This window comes from Lissotriton helveticus, chromosome 2_2, assembly GCF_964261635.1.
Source record: "Lissotriton helveticus chromosome 2_2, aLisHel1.1, whole genome shotgun sequence".
Lineage (NCBI taxonomy): Eukaryota > Metazoa > Chordata > Amphibia > Caudata > Salamandridae > Lissotriton > Lissotriton helveticus.
The window spans coordinates 521963142-521983306 of NC_136060.1; the positions used below are offsets into that span (position 1 = coordinate 521963142).

The window sequence follows — 20165 nt, forward strand, 5'->3', positions numbered from 1 at the left end:
CAATAAATAACACCTTTTATTGAAAACGCCATTCTCTTCTTTTCTCTACAATCTGGTGAGACTAAGTATGCACGTATTGACTGAGTAAAATAGCTGTCTTTTGTTTTCACACGACTCTAGAGATATACTCTTGATCAGGGAGAGCAAAGTTGTCATGTTCTATGGTTGTCAGAAGCTAAATCCCTTCTTGTCTATCCAGGGAGGTTAAACTCCTCCTTGCCTATTCGAGAAAGTTTCTAGTGAACTCTGAGCTAGCTGGCACACAAAACTTTAAGTCTAATATCGTCAGTAGAAGACCTAGTTAACCTCAGTCCTACGTCTATACTATTGAAGATATTATTCCAATGCGCAGAGCCTATTGGGAATATAGGAACTACACTACAGTGCATGTGCAGCAGGTTAGAGTGGTAATGTGTGGGCAGATGTACCTCAAGTCTCATGATACTGTCCTGCAAGTGGATTATATGCATTTGTGGCTAGAACCCCACTCGAGTTGCCGTGGTGAAAAAGATGCCACCCCCCCTTCTGGCCTATAGACTGGTCTCTCTAGACATGGAGAGTTTGTAATACTGCTCTTCTGTGTAACAAGTCTCACATATTTTTGTGCAAACTGTACCTGGTAGGGAGGGGACTAAAGATTTATATTGAAGGATGTGAAACAACTTATAGACGTACCTCTGAAGACTGTTGGGTTAAAAGCACGCCTCACTGCAAAGATAAAAGAAAAACATAAGAAGATATTATTTTTTACATTGTTCCTTGGTTTTATGCTGGTAATATAAACATTAATCAGCTGTATTCTTACGGTCTCCTGCACCACCGTCCTTCCAGGGAGGAATTAATGTATTTACCACCCTGCCCACCCGAGATCGAAAGGAAAAAAATACGCATCCAGTGGTGTAAGGAAACCATGGGGCCACACATAAAAAACTCGGTCACCCATCTGTGCCCCACCGATCTAAGGAAGCATTACTATATTTACCATGTTTACCTCCCACGTCTACCTCTCATAACATCAACAATGAAAAGCGAGCGCGCTGCCAAGTCATTTATTAATTCCTTAGAGATGTCCTTCATACTAAGGGGCTTATTTATGACAGGCTGACGCCACCTTTCACTGACGCTCCAGTGACGCAGGCCTCTCGATCATATCTATGAGGCGATGCAAAGACTCTGCATGGGTTACGTGGCCTCGTAGATATGGAGTAAGACTAAGCAGTGCCGGCCGCTACCTTGCCTTACTCTGAACCAAGGAGGCCTATCATGGCCATTACAGTGGGTTTCCCCCACGCAGCACCCATGGATTCTGACGCTGCTCCAGATTTACTTAATCACGTAACCCTGGGGCTGCACCAACATCTGACTCCTCCCCAGAGCAGGTGTAACAAGGAGAAATATGTTAATTTCTTATTGTTCCTTTTTCCATGTGAAAGAGAAAAACACCTCTTGGGATTCTTTCTTGTGCAGGGAGTTGACCCTTCCTACACCAAAACAATCCTGCCTGCAGCAGGGGCACCCTTGAGCCACAGTGCCAGCCTGCCTACTTTGGCACTGTGGAGTAAATTGCGCACTAACACAGGGGGAAAGGCCACCAATGCACAGTATTTCGTAAATACGGTGCATTCCTGCCCTTTCACATTAGTGTAGGGCAGCGCAGCAAGAAGATGTGCAGCACTGCCCCGTGCCAATTCCCCATAAATGAGGCCCTCAGAGGGTAAAACATCGTTAAGGTTTTATTAAAAGTCCTCTCGCCCACCAACCTAGTTGCTTGCATGCTTCATTATTGGAATCCCACCGAGGCACCTAGCGTATCCAGGGTGCTTGAACGCCTGATCATAGTGGAGGGGGGGGTTTCAGCTGGGGAGGTTGGTTATCTCACAAAAGGAAATGGGGAATTAAAATATTCTTTGGGTTACCCAGCGATGTGATATATTTTTTATAGTGGCAACCTTTGAAAAGTGTTGGAAGCAGTGGTGGACGTGTTCCGAGAAACTCTCACTCCTCAATGAGGGTCTACATGTTTTACAATAATGTCTTCCAACACACCTAGGGGCTTATTTGCAAGCACAGTGCACCACTAGATCATCACTTTAATGACGTTCCAGTGGCAAATGAGCCCGTAGATATGGTGTGAGGCAACACAGCATAAGTCACTGCGTTGCCTTACACTGTGAGGGGGACGCGTGCCATGGGCATTACGGTGAGTGCTCCCATGTAACACCCGTGGCATTTGACACATTCACAGATTTTTTTTAAAGTCTTTTTATTAAACATAAACAGGCTTCAGTTTAATACCCATATACAAGAGACATTTAAGGAGAGATAGCCGAGACAATTTCACAGTTCTTAAAATGTATCCTGTCGGCGACCCCCACCATGAGACACCCACACTCCCCACCGCAAACCCTAGCATCCTGTCCCCCACATCAACACATATCAGTTCACAGGGCTCGCATCAAAGTTCTCTATATTCGGCTCATGCACTCCAGATCTTTTCTCCTTTAGGAGGGCAGCCCCGGCTCTGGTCGATAACGCGCTCCGCCCCACAGCACCAGTCCAGGTCTCTTTTCCAGGCTGTAAGAGTAGGTGCTGTCTCTGCTCCCTATGCTCTGGCAATGTTTCTATTGGCTACCCCACTCACAAGGGCCAGCCAGGCCTTCGACCACTGTGGCCACGTCTTTTCTCCAGTCACCCCCAGGATGAGCCACCTTGGGTCACTCGGGTCACTCTCGCCCACTACAATTCCCAGATTTACAACATGCTTTAAACTAGGGTGTGTTTCAAAAGCCTGCGCCTCACCAAGGGTGGTGTAAGGGTCTCTGTGAAGGAAGGTGTCTCTTGCTCTACAAAAACAACTTGATTTCAACACAGACATCCTTGCACCATGACAGTCATTGTGCACCAGCTCTGCAAAAGAGGACAGGAATGTGGTGTAACTCAGAACTCTGAGCAGCTTCTGCAAGCTTCTCTAACACAGAACATTGACACTATGAGCAGCACCTGTACAAGTCTCTCACTTAACAGACACCAGAGGAGGAGGAAGAGCGCTGCAAACATCCCTCACACTAGGTATACACCATGGGAAGCAGGCAGCAATGACACCCACCTTTCAAGAGAGGAGCAGTACAGGTGCTATCTTTAAGAGCCCCTCTCACCAAAGCAGGTGGCTGCCACAGCAGCAGAGTAACCTTAATTCTGTAAACAGGGGATCCATGTTCAGTGTGAAGGAATAAATGTGCACAGCTGCCAAAAGCAACAAGTACAGGGTGAGTCTCAGACTGTCATGGATTCTTATCCAAAATCTGGAGTCCTATCCATGTAGGAAAATGCCCCTTGATAACATGGTGACCCCCACTGCTTGCCTGGTATTTGATGTGATTTTGACTGGACGTGCACTGGGTCCTGCTAATCAGGTCCCCGGTGCCAGATCTCTTTCACAAAACTGTACAGTTATTTTCCTCAATTGGCAAAACCTTTAGTACTCTCTGGAAGTCCCTAGTAAATAGTACCCCAGACACGTAGGGCATGAGGTACTAAAGAAGGGGTTCTCAGCGATGCGGCACAAATGGTGCCATCTTAAGGGACCAATCACCAAATGCACGCCAGACAAACATTTGCAGGCTGCGTGTTTTGATACATACAAAAGTAAAAACATACCATGACACACGTCCCTGTGTGCCATGTCCCCTAACTTTGCATTTAGTATTCGTGAATCACCCCTCCAGCAGGCCTTACAATCCTAAGGCACGCTGTTTTTTATTACATGTGATAGAATACATGCATGAGCAGATATGTCCCTCTGCTGTTCAGTTCCATTAATGCCAATGCACGTGATCAGGGAAGCCATTTTAGAATGTGCTGGACACTGGTGAAAAGGAATAACCCCAGCTACACGATGGCTTCACTGACAAGAGGGATGTTTGGTATCAAACATCTGCATTAACAAACCCACTCTGATTCCGCATTCCCAAGCAGACGAACTTCAAATAAGATGCCACTTTTGAACTGTGAAACCTGGCTTGCTTCACAGGGGATGAAGCCTCCCACTGGGGTCTAGATACCTTTGTCAACTGAATAGACGGGAGAGTTAACTAGTCAGGTAGACTTGCAAACCAACAGGTTAGTACAATCCCTAAGGGGGCCTCACTCACTCGGGTGATTGACTCTCGTACACTCACCCACTCCTACGGCCGTTCATTGTGAGTGGTCGAGAGCGCTGATGCGTGGCTGCGATGCCGGCGGCCCCCACTCCAGCTCCTGCCCACACCATCCCTACCCCTGTTTCTGCACCAGGGAGTATATCTGGAGGCGGGCCGGGCCGGGCCAGGCCGAGCTGGGCCTACGGCCAGTACTGCAGCTTGCATCAGAGCCAACAGGGGGCAGCAGAGCAGCTGAGGCATCTCACAGGCAGGCAGGCAGGCAGGCAGGCAGAGTGTTGGAGCAGGCGGGAGGTGCCACAGGTCTCACAGGATCCGACGACTCACAGCGACCCACAACATCCTGGAGCGCCAGAGAGTCATTATCCTACACAGCAAAAAGGAGAGGTGAGAGTCTGGGGGGAGGTGTGAGAAGAGAGGGGGCGAGTATCAACCTCCACCTCAGATTGTAAACATTAATAACTTTCACCTTTCATCGTTCAGCGCAACCAGCACCACCAGAACCACCAGAATCTCAGCATTTTTGCACCTTTAATGCTGGCAACTGCCTCTCAAAGTCACATTTATAGATACAGCCTACAGTTCAAGAAATCACAAGCCCCTACTGACAGCCCTTCAGAAGTAAAACAAGCTGAGCACAAGCAGAGGTATAGTTAACCCACTTTAGCACCAATATAAACAAGGAAAATAAGAAAACAAAAAAACAAATAAAATAGATCAAATCAGTTGACGATCTGGCAAAGAGAACCAGCTAAGAGAATCTTGAGGTCTATTCAGAGGCAAAACAGTTTTGACAAGTCAGTCAAACAAGTCAAAACAAGTCGCAATAAATATCACCCTTCGGGAAGCAGGAAAGCAGGTTAAAACGACAAATTAAAACGACAAAGCCAAAAGAAAAAACTCTAACCATGCCTAAAAGGCGATCATGAGGTCTCGTAGAGAAAGAAAGTCTCTAATAAACCTAAGACCACAGGAAAGAAAAAAGGAAAAACGAAGGGGATAGTGGGGAAAGCAGTTAAGGGAGCAGCCCACCTGGGCTTGACCCAGACATGCACAAAACAAAACGTGGGAAGCTAGAAAGAATAAAAGGCACACCAGAGGACAATAAGGCCAATGAGACCCTGATCTTCCCTCAAAGTATCCCCGCCAAAACTCAAACTCCAAAAACCTCAACTGCACAAGAAAGGACATAATTATTAAAAAAAGGAACAGATACAGGCAAAGGCAGATACAACAGCTAATTTGAGCCCAGGCCCTGACATCCAAGACATCCAAGATCGAATAAGTATAAAGAGCCCATAACAGACGAGAAATCTCTGCTTATTTCAGCCTAGGATATACACTAAGTTTTCCTTTCTAAAAGACCCAGGGACCATAATATTTTCCAAAACTGGTGAAATAAAAATGTTGCAATCTCCTTTGCAAACAAGAAGCCCAGACACATCCTCGCAACCCTTAATAAAAACTCAGACAAAAGGAACAAATGAAATAAACCAAATTGTTGCATTAATCCATTCAGAAGAATCTCCCCAAACCAAAGTAAGAGGAAATATCAGTAGGAGTCCAAAACAACTTCAACACAATCTACTGGAAAAAGAAGAAAAAGACAAGTCAGAAACAACCAGCGGGTTCACCAAAAAAAAGAGAATGGAAATATTAGTCAAGAAGTCCAAAAAAGGGCCACTGAAATTGAGCAAATTGAGCAAAAACAAGAGCAAATGCAGGTGTCGCAGGAAGTTGCCGCGGGCTCTCTGCTCACCACAGACAACTTCCAACAGTCCGTTCAGTGTCCAAAGGCTGCTGTTGCAAGATCAGAGCCTGCTTTTCCTGAATCGGAACAGCTGGGTGGGTCAAAAATTGGACCAGACTCAAAATTTCATCAAACACTCTGCCAGGCAGAGGAGATTCAAACTGCCTCTCTAACTCATAAAGCATCGCGACAACTTAATCCGATTAAAGCGACAGACTCTAGATTTCACCAGGCCACCCTCAGTAAAATAATCAAGCAGGAAGAACAAAAATCAAGGGATCAAAAACTGACACACACAATCTCTACCGCTCAACAATTGTTAATTAACCAACCGCAAATCCTAACACCCCAGAAGACTCCGGCAAATCTCGGGACAGCACAACGCCAGAAAAGAGTCAGGCGCGTCTTCAAGAAAGTAACCATAAGTTCAATGGCGATATGTCTTTCTTAGCATCTCAAGAATGGGAGGAAGTAGCAGCGTCGTACAGCCACGACCCAAAAATTCTAACAAATAGTGCAAAAACAGAGACTAAAGAAAAAAGCCATAAGACCCAGGATTCGATTTGGGCAACACTACTGAGCAAATATGCAATATTCAACGGCGGCACTGTATGATCAATCCCATAAAATGGATCTTCAGCTAATAGTACTTCAAGCTTTAGCCGATTTCACATCAGGGATTCACGGGAAATTAGCCGACTTGAACTGGCTAATAAACGAGGGCAAGAGGCAGCCCTCGAGGACAGGTTACAACAACAAGACTGCACTTGCACTCCAATAGTGGACAAACTACTCACGCTTCCATTATTACTGGGTGACTTACTTTACGTCATGAAACCAAAAAATTAAACCCAGAATACAGTGAGTGATGACACATCCATTTACGGGGAAACAGAACCAGAACCCGAAGCTTCAGAGACAATAAAAACACCCGTAGATCCCGCCTTAGGCGGGAGAGGGATCGAGCAGGATAATAAAAAGGAATCACCCAAAAAATATTCAACAACATTGAACATCCATCATGCAGTGCTGTAACATAATGTCACATGACTTCTTTAACTTAACCCCTTCCCTGCGCCACAAATTCTGCTGCGGCGCCGGAGGATTGGCGGGTGAGCGCCCTGCTTCGGTGCTCATGATGGCTCCATGCCGTCATGAGTCACGGGCGGCATGTGCTCATGATGGCGTGGTTTCGTCATGACCACGCCCGCTCATTAATTCGCCCGCACAGGTGGGGAATTAGTGGCGCGTGGGAGGGGCGGAGGCAGCATGACGGCTCCACGCCTTCATGAGCACACGCCGCCTGTGGCTCATGACGGCGTGTGGTTGTCATGAGCACACAAGGGGTTAAGCATTCGCATTCAATGTTGTAATGTTACTCGCCTGTCAAAAAAGGCTCAACATCAGAAACTCGTCAGGGTGCAAGTATGCAGATTTGGAAATAAATTCCTGGAAGTGATTCAGAATTGGGCTTTGGCATATCTTTCTTCCTAAATTAAGTTTATTTGTTATATTTGATAAAATATATATTAAATCTCATTTTCTTCTTTTTCATTATTATTACTATTTTATATATTTAATATGTACTATTTTATATACGTAAATATTTATGTATATTTAAAAAACAATATTTAATACAACGATATTAATGATGTCAATATTGTTTTCTCAGTATTTTAGAAGTTGCCAATATAAGTGTACGGTGGCGATATTTTTGGCCGTGATATTTTTGTCACAATATTTCTGACCTCGATATTTTGAGGTTCGATACCAATATACACCCACATATTGGATGGGGATGAATGCACTGAAGATTATCACCAAGACAACAGAGGTTCTGATTGTGGCTCATGATAAGTTGGTCCGCTCGTGGCCATCATATTGGGGTCTTTTCCCCTTTCTGAAACTGTTGTTGAGGATTTGTGGGGTTACTTAATTGAGGTCCTTTACCTGCAATTCTGAATCAGGATAGTTGTTCACCTCTCATCTGAGAATAGAATTTCCCATTCCTTCCTTTAGAAGGTGAGAAATTTCAGCACAGACCTCAATTCCATTCTAGAAATGGTAATTACAAAATTATGTACTGGGGAGGGCCTAAGACAGAGATCGTGTGGCTTTAACTACTTCATATTCCAGACTCCTACTACTGCTTGAAGGCGTCACTGCACTAGCTTCTGTGAACAAACAAATTATTCAAGGCCTTTCTGCATGAACCATCAGGTGGGGAACAAAAATGGACCAAGTTCTTTACAGTGAGTCAAAACCGGTCCCAGGATGCTTGTTTCTGGTTCAGGGAAGACCTGGATTGGCAGTTTGGTCTGGACTGTTCCCATGAGGCACAGGGTAAAGACTGATTTGCATATAGCTGGGTCTGAACTGAGGTGGCTGAGTGAGCTAAAGAACGATGATGGATTCAACGCAGATCTGTGACTGGGGTTGAGTGTCTGAAAAGTTTCAGCGTTCTGTCCATCATCTCCTTGTGTTTGCACATGTGTGACGCAAACCTCTAAGTCCGTTTTTTTAAAGCAATGCAAAGCCACTTTGTGTGGCTCTGAGTGACTTCAAAAATCAGGAGTAGTGAAACACGCACAAATCGCTGCATTGTATTACCCAGCCCTGAGTTTGCATTCTTTGGGCATTACGTGGGTGCTCCCCCTCTTTTTATGTGTGTTGCAGAATGCGGGACACGTAGAAAGAGGAATATGCCTCCCAGCACCTCCCGGCACTAAAACAATTCTTCGATATGTGCTGAAGAATTAAAAAAATATTTCTCTTCATTATGCCTGCTCTTGGCGCTGCCCGGGGTCTACATCATTAAGTAAAAATCTATGGGTGCTGCGTGGGAAAGAGACACTGCAATGCCCATGAAACGCCTCCTTGACACAGAGTTTGGTGGAAATAACACATGTATTGGTTACTTACTTTGAATTGACGCTTCTTTCTTCCATGATGTCTTCAGCATCATCTTTATATTTCCTTTCTCATGACATTGATTGAGTTCTTGAATCAAAACATGCCTAGAGCCTGCTGTTGCTTTTCAATATAGAATAAAAAAACAATCTAAGTTTGAAAAAAACTAATTAGTTCCAACTCTTGGTTGTGCCTTGAGATGGACACATCTTTTCCTTATAACCCATACTGAAGGGACAGAAGTGATAGGGACTGATGCTAGATTTAAGTTTTCTACATATAGGGTTGTTGCACCAGTTCTCCTTCTGCTTATGTTGACTTCACAGGCTTTGCAATCTCTGAAGGACATCGCTAGACTCTCCAGCTCCTAATAAATACAATTCAGTTTGCCAATTTACTTTTCTGTATCAAGTAAGAAGAATATTTTCTTGTTTCATTAACTTTTCTTATGATTTTCGATAGTAATGTGTTGTTGTTATGAATTGTGCATTTTTTGATTTATCCAACTCTACTTTTTCAATTAGTTTGTGACATTTGATGGAGTTGAAGGATTGTTGTTGGCTTCTCTTACCACTGCACTGCACTCCAGCATCGCTCCTCTCCGTGCAGCTGTTGAATTCCCAGGAACCATGTGGACAATCGAAGAGAGACGTTTCTGCTCCTGTGCACCTGACGTCACTCATCCACACAGGTAAGACGCCATTTCTGTATATAGCATTTATTGTTTGTGCTTTGGTTGCTGATCCACAGTTCAGTTGTCTACAGACCACCTCGGCATCCTTCATGTCCCATTGGTTATTACAGACTGTCCCCCAGTGGTTCGCATGTTTGATCTCCACCCTCCCGCTGCAGGCGTCACCGGAATTCACCAACCGGACAGCATCAGCTCCCCCTGTGAGCAAAGGACCAGAAAGAACAGGTTAGAATAATTGCAAAGGAATCTAATGTGTGAGAACAATTGTCATCAATTCTTTTGAATATCCATGTGCCGCCATTGTTTTCTCGTTGTGACTACTGTGGCATGTGCACACCCAAAAGCTAGTGCTCATAATCAACTCTGAACTCTTTCAGGCTAGCCAGCTGACTTCAGGATGTGTATATAGTAACATTTGGCATAGCTTATCATGTCTCGGTTTACTCACCTGGTGTCTAAAACTTGACGCAGTGTGAGTTATAAAGGGGTTGCCCTGTAAACTCAAGGACCTGGGGTCTTAGATAAGTACGAAGGAAAAGCGGTCCGAGTTAACAATATGATGTATACACGAGTATTCACTTTATACCAAAAAACACCACATATAATTCAATTCAATGGAATATGACTGATGCAATATTCTTAATCAAATTGCATTTATTATCCACAAGAAAATATTCATTGAAATCTCAAGGAATTCATCATAGTATAATTGATAGTAAATCTTTCAATGTAATTGTGAATTCATTACATTCAAATAGTGCTCTCAGTGAAGTTGGGAAAGGAAGTGAAAAGGTATGTGAGGGACTGGGTAAAGGTAGTGTGACATTAAAACATCACAGTAAATTCAAATACGCCTTTACAATCAAGGTAGTATTAATGTTCCCAGATACATCACACATAGGTAAAAATATATTCATTGCTTCAGATCCTATGGTGTGTCAGGTTGGCGTAGTCTACGTTTCGACCCCTTGTGTACTGAAGGGTTAGTGTGGCCTCATGTTCGGGTCTTCATCAGGACATAGTGGAGAGCCTGTGAAGTAAGGCGGAAGGTATTACCAATGGCCTGCGTGGTGAATTGGTTAATCAATTAAGATAGAAAATGTAGGAGATACCTACATGGGAGTGACGGTCAATCTATGTTCCGTCCCGGTGAGGGGCTGTGATGCTCCTAGAAATTCTGAAACATACAAAGAATAAAGAAGATTCCTCAAAGGGATGTCCTGACTGGGCAGGCAAGAAAGCATATTTATGGGAGGGACACTTACTGGGGAGTGCGTCCTCATGCAGCAGCATAGGACGTTGGGTCGTGCGGTCATTTCTTAGTGTTCGCCGAGTTGATCTGGCATCATTCTAGAGATAGAATACTTAATGAGGTACTGGGATTCGGAAATGGGGCATAAAAATTGCAGCCTCGTGTGGTTCACAAAAGGTCCGAAGCATGCATTCTGTGATTAACAGCCAAACATGCACATATAATAGCATAATCAAAAGTGGTTTGGAAATGAGTGGGCCGATGGGGTATTTGGAAAGCAGTCATAAGGGGTTCACAAAGTAACAATCATTTGTAAGCGCTAGGGCTCCGGTGAAAAAACATCTGATCTGCGATATCGTGCCACAGTGTGTTATCATGTGAAAAAGGTCGATATAAAAAGTGCCGGTCTAATCGATAGTCCTCGAGTGTGATGGAGTATGTGCTCACAGCTCAATGTTAAACCTTATTGCCCGTTGGTTGTACAAGGCGGACCGTTATTGAAATACCTGTGTGGCGTCTGCGTTAGTCCGTCAGTACAGCACAAGTCCTCGGGTGGTCTAAGGCTCCTCCCGGTGCCGCAGCTCAGTGCTAGGTGACTAGGGGCTCGGCACCCATCAGCCAATCCGAGGCTGAATTGCACGAACACCACATTGTCGTGCCCGAGTCATCAAGGGAGTGTGTTTAAAGGTGCCGTATATCCTCTAAGGGATATAATGGTCTAAATCGGTGCTTGGGTAGGGGATGTCATTGCTGCCACAATTCCTACGGGTGGTCTGGTAAGGGCAAAGACAATTTGTTTGCCTCGTATATCACTCGTCGGGAATGTGATCTAAATGATTGATTAACAGTCATGTAAAAAACAATCCATGCATGGTGAATTCGAAACACTCCATGTACGTTATGCAACAGCGTTACCAGGGTCTGTACCATATCAGTGTCTTATATTGGCAAAGTACAGATTCTCAATTGACATGACAATTGTTATATCGAGTCATATTGCATACAGACGTCCCTCATAAGGTGGTATTCACGATCTGATTGCATATTATGTCGAGAACGTGATCTGAATACCTATTATTTAGAAAAAACATTTCATGATGATGAATCGAAACAATTCATGTGTATTCTACATCAGCTTTACAAAGGTCTATACAGTATGAGTGTTTAATTATAAACAAAATTCATTAAACCCTCTCAGATTCTGTACTAACTTGACAATCAGTATGTCGAATCACATTGCATACAGACGTCCCTCATAAGGTGGTATTCACGATCTGGTTGTACATTTTGTCCAATAAACGGATGATATTAATACATACATACTAAATTGGCATTTGACAAATGACTTTAATATGCATGGGATGCACGTGCTAGTGATATGTACAGTCCAATAGGTTTATGGTTGATCTGCATTCTCTTATACAGTAAATGTTCAGTCTATATGGAATAGGCAGTAAACTGACACCCCCTAGTTGTTCATAATATGGTTTAGGGTCCCTAGGTCTGTGTATGGGGAGGTCATTCGGGTTCTAAGCCTGCCATCTGGGCAAAATTGGCATCTAGTTCAATCAGACCACTGGAGATGGTCTTGAATTTGTGCATCCATTTGCATTCCCTGATGTTGAGAATAGAGTTCAGATTTCCACCCCTTGGCCCCAAGGTGGTTTTTTCTAAGATGACCCATCTGATAGATTCGGGAGTGTGGTTTTTGTTCATGAAGTGTTCCACCAGTGGGGCTCCTGCTGTTTGGCAGCGGACTCTGCTGCAGTGTTGAAAAATGCGTTTTTTTACCTTCTGTTTGGTTTGACCAATGTACATCAATTCACACGGGCACAGAATGGCATATATTACTCCGCTGGTATTGCAATTCGTGAAGGACTTCAGGTTGATGGTCAGGTTGTTGTGTGTGATTTGTTTGGTTTCCCAACAGGTTGGGCAAGCTTCACCAACTTTTCTGATTCTTCATATAGTGGTGACAGTGAAAACGAGCCTACCGGACCAGAAAACTACCCAAATCAAGACCAATGGTACCAGCCACCTCAAGACCACATGAGCGGTCTCCAACAACCTTTTTTAGGCGATGCCCAGAGGAGACCGCCAAGAGGCAGAGGCCGAGGAGGGTCCTGGAACAACCGCCCCACCCATACAGCACACAGATCTGTCCCGGAGAAGGAGCCGATAAATGGGTGAGCCCACTTTGGAATGAGAGGGGGTTTGGACAAGTTTGCAAAGAATCCAAGACAACAGAGCACATTGCATACCCGAGCAGTGACATTCTGCATGACCCTTTATGAATCCTCCAGTCTGTCAGGAATGAATGGACAGAAATCACCAGCTTGTGGAGAAGTCCCATGAATGAGCTCAGAGAATTGGTGAAGACACAGGGCAGATTTAAGGCTGAAGAATTATATATACAGAAAGCACCACAAAATGTACAGGTAGTGTAAAACTAAATATAGGAAGGACATTGTATTCAATTAGAAATCTTCTCATTTACTCAATTGGTTGTGGTGATTATAGTTACTCTCTAGCCGAGTTTCCTGGTTGTATGACTTACATTTTGAAGGCTCGACTCTTGCATTTATTCCAATGTAGTTGAGTAGCTAATGCCTTAAAGAGGCCCACATATCTCATCCGCGATTATGAAGACAGTACCAGTGCATCCTGCTCCAAATGCTTCGCTTACTATGTAGAGCTTGTGGGGGGTTCCCAAACGGAATCCGCCTGACCTCCATGACAAGTTGTTCTGAATCCTCCTACTCAGATCCCTGCTTTGCCCTCAGCATTGTGTCATGTGACTGGGGCAGCCCTCAGGCCTCCACGGGTCTCACAGAATGTGGTCAGAAGAGACAAAGCTTTGGGCTTCATCTTGAAGACTACAGGGTTGCCTGAAAACCCTGTAACCCAAGAAAGAGCTCTCCGGGATGAGCCTGTGGGAATTATTTCACCCCTAAGAGATAGCTTTGCTGTCAGATGCCTGAAACTAGTCCTCTGTAACCAGAATAATCTCTCTCCTGGCTTAGAACTACACAATTCTGAGTCCCCTGAATAAAATCACTAGGTGGACAAAAACTATTTTACTTTCTAATCTTGTGTGTGGGGTGACATTCTGGTTTGACTTCTGTGTCTTTATAATTTGTATAGGTTTAAATGCCAGGGCCCCAAATTAGGTCCGTGCCGAGGCCTAGGATTGTTTAAAATGATCATGGTGACAGGTTTATTATGTTCTTCAGCAGGGCTTTAAGTGGGATGATAAAAACTGGGGTGGGGAGGGGGGTCTCTCAAAGGGGCGTGGCGGATGTCATTGAGGCTCTGGCTTAAAATACCTAAGCTAAAAGCCTGTGCTAAGCAGAGCGTCTCCGCCCGACTGGCATTTTGATGCTTCTGTCATTGCATCCAGATACATGGGGGGCAGATTTACAAGCCGCTTGCGCCTCTTTTGAGCCACCGTTGAGTCACTTTTGTGACGCAGCGGCAGCGCAAAAGATGTGCCATGGTGCGGGCTATTTACAACGTGACGCATCTGGGAGATGCGTCACGTTGTAAAGCCCTGCGCCACATGTAGGCATTCCGGTGGAGGGGGGGGGACGTTCCGGCGCAGGAACGCCTCCTAAAAGTGGCTGAGTGTATCTACAAGATTTCACTCAGTCACTTTTGAGCCCATGCTGCGTCAAAACCCTGCGCCTGCTTGAAGCAGGCGTAAGGCTTGACGCAGCATTGGAAGAGCAGGCACCTTAGAGTATTGCTGGAGCTGCGTCACGGTTGCGACGCAACTCCAGCAATGCGCCGCCTTTACGGCACAGATGCGTCACGCATCTGTGCCAATTTTGCACAATGGTGCGCCGCATTGTAAATGCGGCGCATCATGGGTGGCGGAAGTGGCGCACAAATACTGGTGCATCCCTGCTGATATGCAGGGATGCCCCAGTAATTGTAAATATGCCCCATAATACAGCAAGTAACATTATACCTACAAGAAGCCAGCACTATTGGCTTTGTCAATGGATGATAGTTACATAAGATAAATAAGCAACAGCTACGGCTTCGTAGTATATAATATTGAAAATGCTTTAGTTCTGAAATGATGAGACTGTGAAAGAACGATAACGAGGATCTTTGAAGCTGCATTAAACCCTTCCGTGCGGCCGCGATTCCCCCCGTGTGCTGCCGCCGAACGAACAGGGCGGGGCCGTGACGAACCCCAACCGTCATCAGCACACGAGCACCATGGAGCGTGACGGCTGGGGTTCGTCACCAGCATGGAAGGGGTTAAAGGCAGTGAAGGGTGGCACAGCTGCAGAGTCCTGAGGGTGAGGGCACAAATGGAGAGCCCAATAGGGGCCCGTCTCAGTGCATGCTTTGTAGAACTACACCAGCAGGACCCGCCCCACTTCAAGCCCTGTTCCTCAGCAGAACAAGACTGAGTGTGGGACAGCAAACGCCTTCCATTGCTGCCCTTGTGCCACCCCTTCTGTGTAACGTTGATGCTGACTAACATTACCCACTATACAAAAGCCCAATCACTTGGCATTGGCCGTTCCTGTTTTTAAATGCGTTTGTTCCACAGCTCGGCGATAACTATGAGTCTGGCAAGGAAGTCTGTGAGAGTCCCAGAGATGATGGACTCAACCCGGGGGAAGAAAGGCAGGATTTATTTCACTGCACAACCAACGCGCTGCGATTTGACACGCATCTATGTGCAAGGAGGCGCATGAAGGTGGACGTCACTGCATCTCCCTCTAGAGGGCGCTGTGGGGCCCTGTGCTCAATGGCATCGTTTACAAGCCGCGACTGAATACACAAAGCGCTTCCGGTTGATTTGGAGAAATAGCAGACAAACACAAACATAAAAAGAAGGGGAGACACTGTGGGTATTCTGATTTATGTACTGATAGGCAATTTTCTGAAGCATGCACGTCCTTTTCTTCATGGTTGATGCTCACCGGGCTCCAGCCAGATGGAGCAAGAAGTGTCCCCACCCGCTGAGCTATGCTCACTTCTATTTAGATATAGAATGGAATGGGAAGTTTCTCCGCGCCCTGTGCTGGCATTATAGTAGCATGGGAGTCGGTGGTTTGAATCTCGAAAGTATGTGCAGCAACTAATATGTTACACTTTTTAGCTTAGCGAGCACATAGGCAGCGTGTTACTCTGCTGCTTAGCACAAGGCTTAGAAGATATTTTCAAGCTGTATCTTGTCGAACTTGATTATTTTTAAAAAATTGTATTTGTTTTTTAATACTCTGTACTTGCATCATTTTAAAACTCACGAAATTGCAGACAGCATACTTGTCGCTGACCCGCAATCACTTCCAGCACATTTTCGCTCGGTACCTGCCGATCTAGGGCAAGGCACCGAGCACCAGGGACTTTAGTGGCGGCCATCTTAGGGCGGGACAGAGCGGTGAGAGCGCTCTAGTCTCCGGCATAAAAGGAAACAGTCCCACTCCGCGCTAGCGGACGCGTTTAGCGGACGCGCCTCGTCTACGCCGGAGTCCAGCCTGAGTCGGCCCGTCTGTGCCCGTCCGGGCCAGGCCGGGACACAGGGCACAGATCTCTGCCCCACCCTTTTCAGGTATGCTAACATGTGAGCAACTTAGGGCGTTTCGCCCCATCAGCCATGATAAATGTATAACATTGACACGCTATTAGCTGGAATACAAACTTGTCCCAAGTGTACCCTCTCTTTGACAAATCATCAGCCTTATCCTGATACTCCCCACGGTACAATTCACAAACCCTACTGTCTGGGAAAGAGTCCCGGTGATTTTACATTCTACCTGGTAAATTGTCGTTCATTACCACAACATAAACTAGACATCTTCCATCTTTTAATGGAGGAAAAGCCCAGCGCGATATTTTTAACGGAGACTTGGCTACATGATGGTGCAGGTCCAGATGTTGCAACTGCCCACCCCCCGAGTTATGCTATTGCAAGGAGGGACCGTGCTGACCAACTAGGAGGGGGCATTGCCATTATTCACAGTAGAGATCTTGTGTGTAATTTTGAACCTGCAGACATTCCTAGCTGCGAAGCGGCATCATTTAAAATTACCCTCAGTCCCAACTTTACTTTCTCTGGCCTACTTATCTACCGCCCGCCAGGAAGTAATCCCTTATGGTCAGATAACTTGGTAAACTACATCTTACCTCACCATTTGAACGCCCAAAACTTTACAGTACTTGGAGATCTAAATCTTCATTTAGAAGACGACAATAACAAGATCTGTAAAAATCTAATTGATGACTTTATGGCCTTAGACATGACACTACGCAATAAGGGCCCTACCCACAAAGCTGGACATTTGTTAGACCCTATCATATCTAACATGAGAGAACTATTATGGCTGAACACCACTCCCATTTGCTGGTCAGACCATTTCCTCACACTTTTCTCTATCTCACTTAAACCTGCCAAACGCCCTTCCACGATTCCCTCTGAAACTTTTAGGAGAAATTGGAAACCCCCCCCGCCCCCTGGTATACAGAGGCCCTCAAGAAAGAAAAATCTACATGTAAGACCCTGGAGAGGCAATGGCGTAAGAAATATGAACTGCATCAAAAAGAGGTTTATCGCAAGGCCAGAAATAGCTACCACTCGGCCTGCATGAAAGCCAAAGCATGCTATGTCACTACTACTATTAACACGGCCGTAAATAAATCCCAGACCCTCTTCAACGCTGTAAAAGAGCTGGCTGGAGAGAATTCAAGGGCGGAGGTTAACCCTCTCAATACTCAGCAGTGCCAGGACCTGGCGTCTTTTTTCATTGAAAAGATTGAGAATATTGTCTCTAACATCAACGGAAACAGTATCAACACACACAAGCAAGACAACACCCCCCAAGTCCCCAGAGGAAGTTGTCGCCTTGAAGCTTGGCCCCCCATTAACTTGGACAAACTGAAGGAACTATTAAAATCTATCAAATCGGGTTACCCACGTGACCCCATTCCTATCAGTATCATTTGTCAGCTGGAGGACTCCGCCATGACTTCCATAGCAGAGATACTTAACGCCTCCATAGAACAGGCCACAGTTCCTGCTTTATGGAAACATGCTATGGTCAGTCCACTGCTCAAAAAGCCGGCCGCCGACCCCACGATATTGGCCAACTATCGCCCAATATCGTTACTTCCTGCTTTTTCCAAAATCTTGGAGAGGCATATTCATAAGGCTCTTTCAACTTATGTGGAAAACAATGACTTGCTTCATTCGTCCCAATCTGGTTTTAGGAGTGGTTACTCCACCGAGACTGCCCTGCTCGGGGTCACAGAAAAGATCAGGGAGCTTATGGATGATGGCCAAATGGTAGCACTGGTCCTGTCGGACCTCAGTGCGGCCTTTGACACCATTTCTCACTCCAGACTGCTTGCCAGGTTGGAGGAGAATGGTGTCGAGGGCAGGGCACTAGAGTGGATTAGATCATACTTATCCCTCCGCACCTTTCAGATCGCCTCTTCCTCGGCATGTTCCGATGTATTCTACTCCCCCCATGGTGTACCACAGGGATCTATCCTGAGTCCACTATTTTTCAACTTGTACCTACGACCACTTGCTGACCTTGCAGAAAATTATGATCTTACCTTAATGACCTATGCAGACGACTCTCAAATTCTGTTTTCACTCTCTAAATCTGATCCGTCTGCTCCATCTACACTAAAAATAGGCCTTCACGAGGTATTTAGTTGGATGTCGGCTAACCAACTTAAACTAAACGGGGAGAAAACCGAGATCCTCCTCCTAGGGAATAGTAAAGATCTTTGGAGTGATCCCCACTGGCCGGCGTCGTTAGGTAAGCTCCCGCCACCAGCCTCCCAGGTCAGAAACCTTGGCGTCATCATAGATGACAGTTTATCTATGACACAGCAAGCCAACAAAGTGGCAGGCATGTGCTTCACCATTCTTAGATGGCTACGCAAAATTGTCTGGATGTTACCACCTACTACCCAGAAGACCGTAGTCAATGCCTTAGTTACATCTCGGCTTGACTACGGTAACATCCTGTACCTGGGTTCAAACAAAGCAGTAATAAGACGCTTGCAACTCGTGCAAAACGCTGCTGCCAGACTGCTTTGCAGAATCCCTAGATCCGCCAGGATCACCAAACATCTTAGGGACCTGCATTGGCTCAGGGTAGAAAATCGGATCCGCTTTAAAACCCTGAACTATTTGTTTAAAATCAAAGCTGGCACTGCCCCCAGGTACCTACAAGATCTTGCTAAGCCTTACCTCCCCAATCGCAGCCTCCGTTCATGTACAGCAGCGAACTTCGCGGTGCCTAGGTACAAACGGGCTAGAATGGGCGGGAGATCCTTCTCATATCTGGGTCCAACTCTCTGGAACACATTGCCCATCCATATACGCAAGGAAGAAAACCATATGAGATTCAGGAAAAGAGTTAAAACTTGGTTGTTCGACAAATAATTGCCTGTTGATTGCTCTCTCTCTAGTTGTGTCATGTGCTTTGCTATTCCGGCGCCGGGAAACCCTTTGTGGGTAGCTGCGCGCCTTATAAGTGCTATAAAATAAATAAATAAACACTTCAGTGCTGAGACTGGTACCGCCTCAGCCAGAACCTGTGGGCATATTACCAAGGGCCCCTATCGCCGCTTTAGCTGGACTTTTTCCTGCTAAAGCGACGATAATTTGACACCAGTTAGCGACAGCTAGTAGGAGATAGCGACCATCTTGGGCCCCGCTTTGCATGTCAGTGATATTTATCACTAATGACATGCAAAGTGGGCGTGCCAAGATGTTAGCGACTGGAAACAGTTGCTAACATCGCTATCTCCTATTACCAACTTTTGGAGATATTCGCGCTAAGCGCGAATATCTCCAAAAACTAACACCTGCCCTGAGCAGTTCTTAGCCATGTTATCCAATGGGAGGTGGATAACATGGCTAAGAGCATTAGCTCGGTAATGTGTGAATATCGCTGTATTTCCAGCGATATTCACGCATTACGAATGATTTTTATTGTTTCTGAGATAAACCTTGATGATACAAAGGTATCTCAGCAATACAAATCGTCGTACCGTGGCGATAAAATTATTCCCGCTAACCCTGCTTATCGATAAATATCGCTATTTCTAAGTAATATGCCCCCTGGTGCCTAGTGTAAGCGACTAGAACAGACTGCTTGGTAATGGATGGGCTGGTGAATTACGGTGGCCAGAGATAACATCTAATCATATGTTGAAGGCAACATTAATCAAGGAGCTGCAACTTGAGGCCTTTCAGGGTATCCCACGAACAACCCCGCGGTGTCAACACCCCGCCTAGCAGAACCAGCCCGCGAACACTCAGTATCTCCGGGAAGGAGCGCCTTCCACTGCTATCAAGGTTGATGGTCTCTATGGACCGAAGGACAATGACCACACATGTCAATCAAAACAAGAACCACT

At 45.5% G+C, this 20165-nt stretch overlaps 1 protein-coding gene across 1 annotated transcript in view; it reads right to left on the reverse strand.

Annotated features, from left to right (window-relative positions):
* The window catches only part of LOC144821929 (CD5 antigen-like), a 228649-nt gene that overhangs the window by 15228 nt on the left and 193256 nt on the right, over positions 1-20165 (reverse strand). The window contains exons 4-5 of the mRNA XM_078679079.1: positions 9389-9709; positions 676-708 (exon numbers count right to left, since the gene is read on the reverse strand). Coding sequence (XP_078535205.1) covers positions 676-708; positions 9389-9709 — 354 coding nt within the window. The remainder of the gene's footprint in view (positions 1-675; positions 709-9388; positions 9710-20165) is intronic.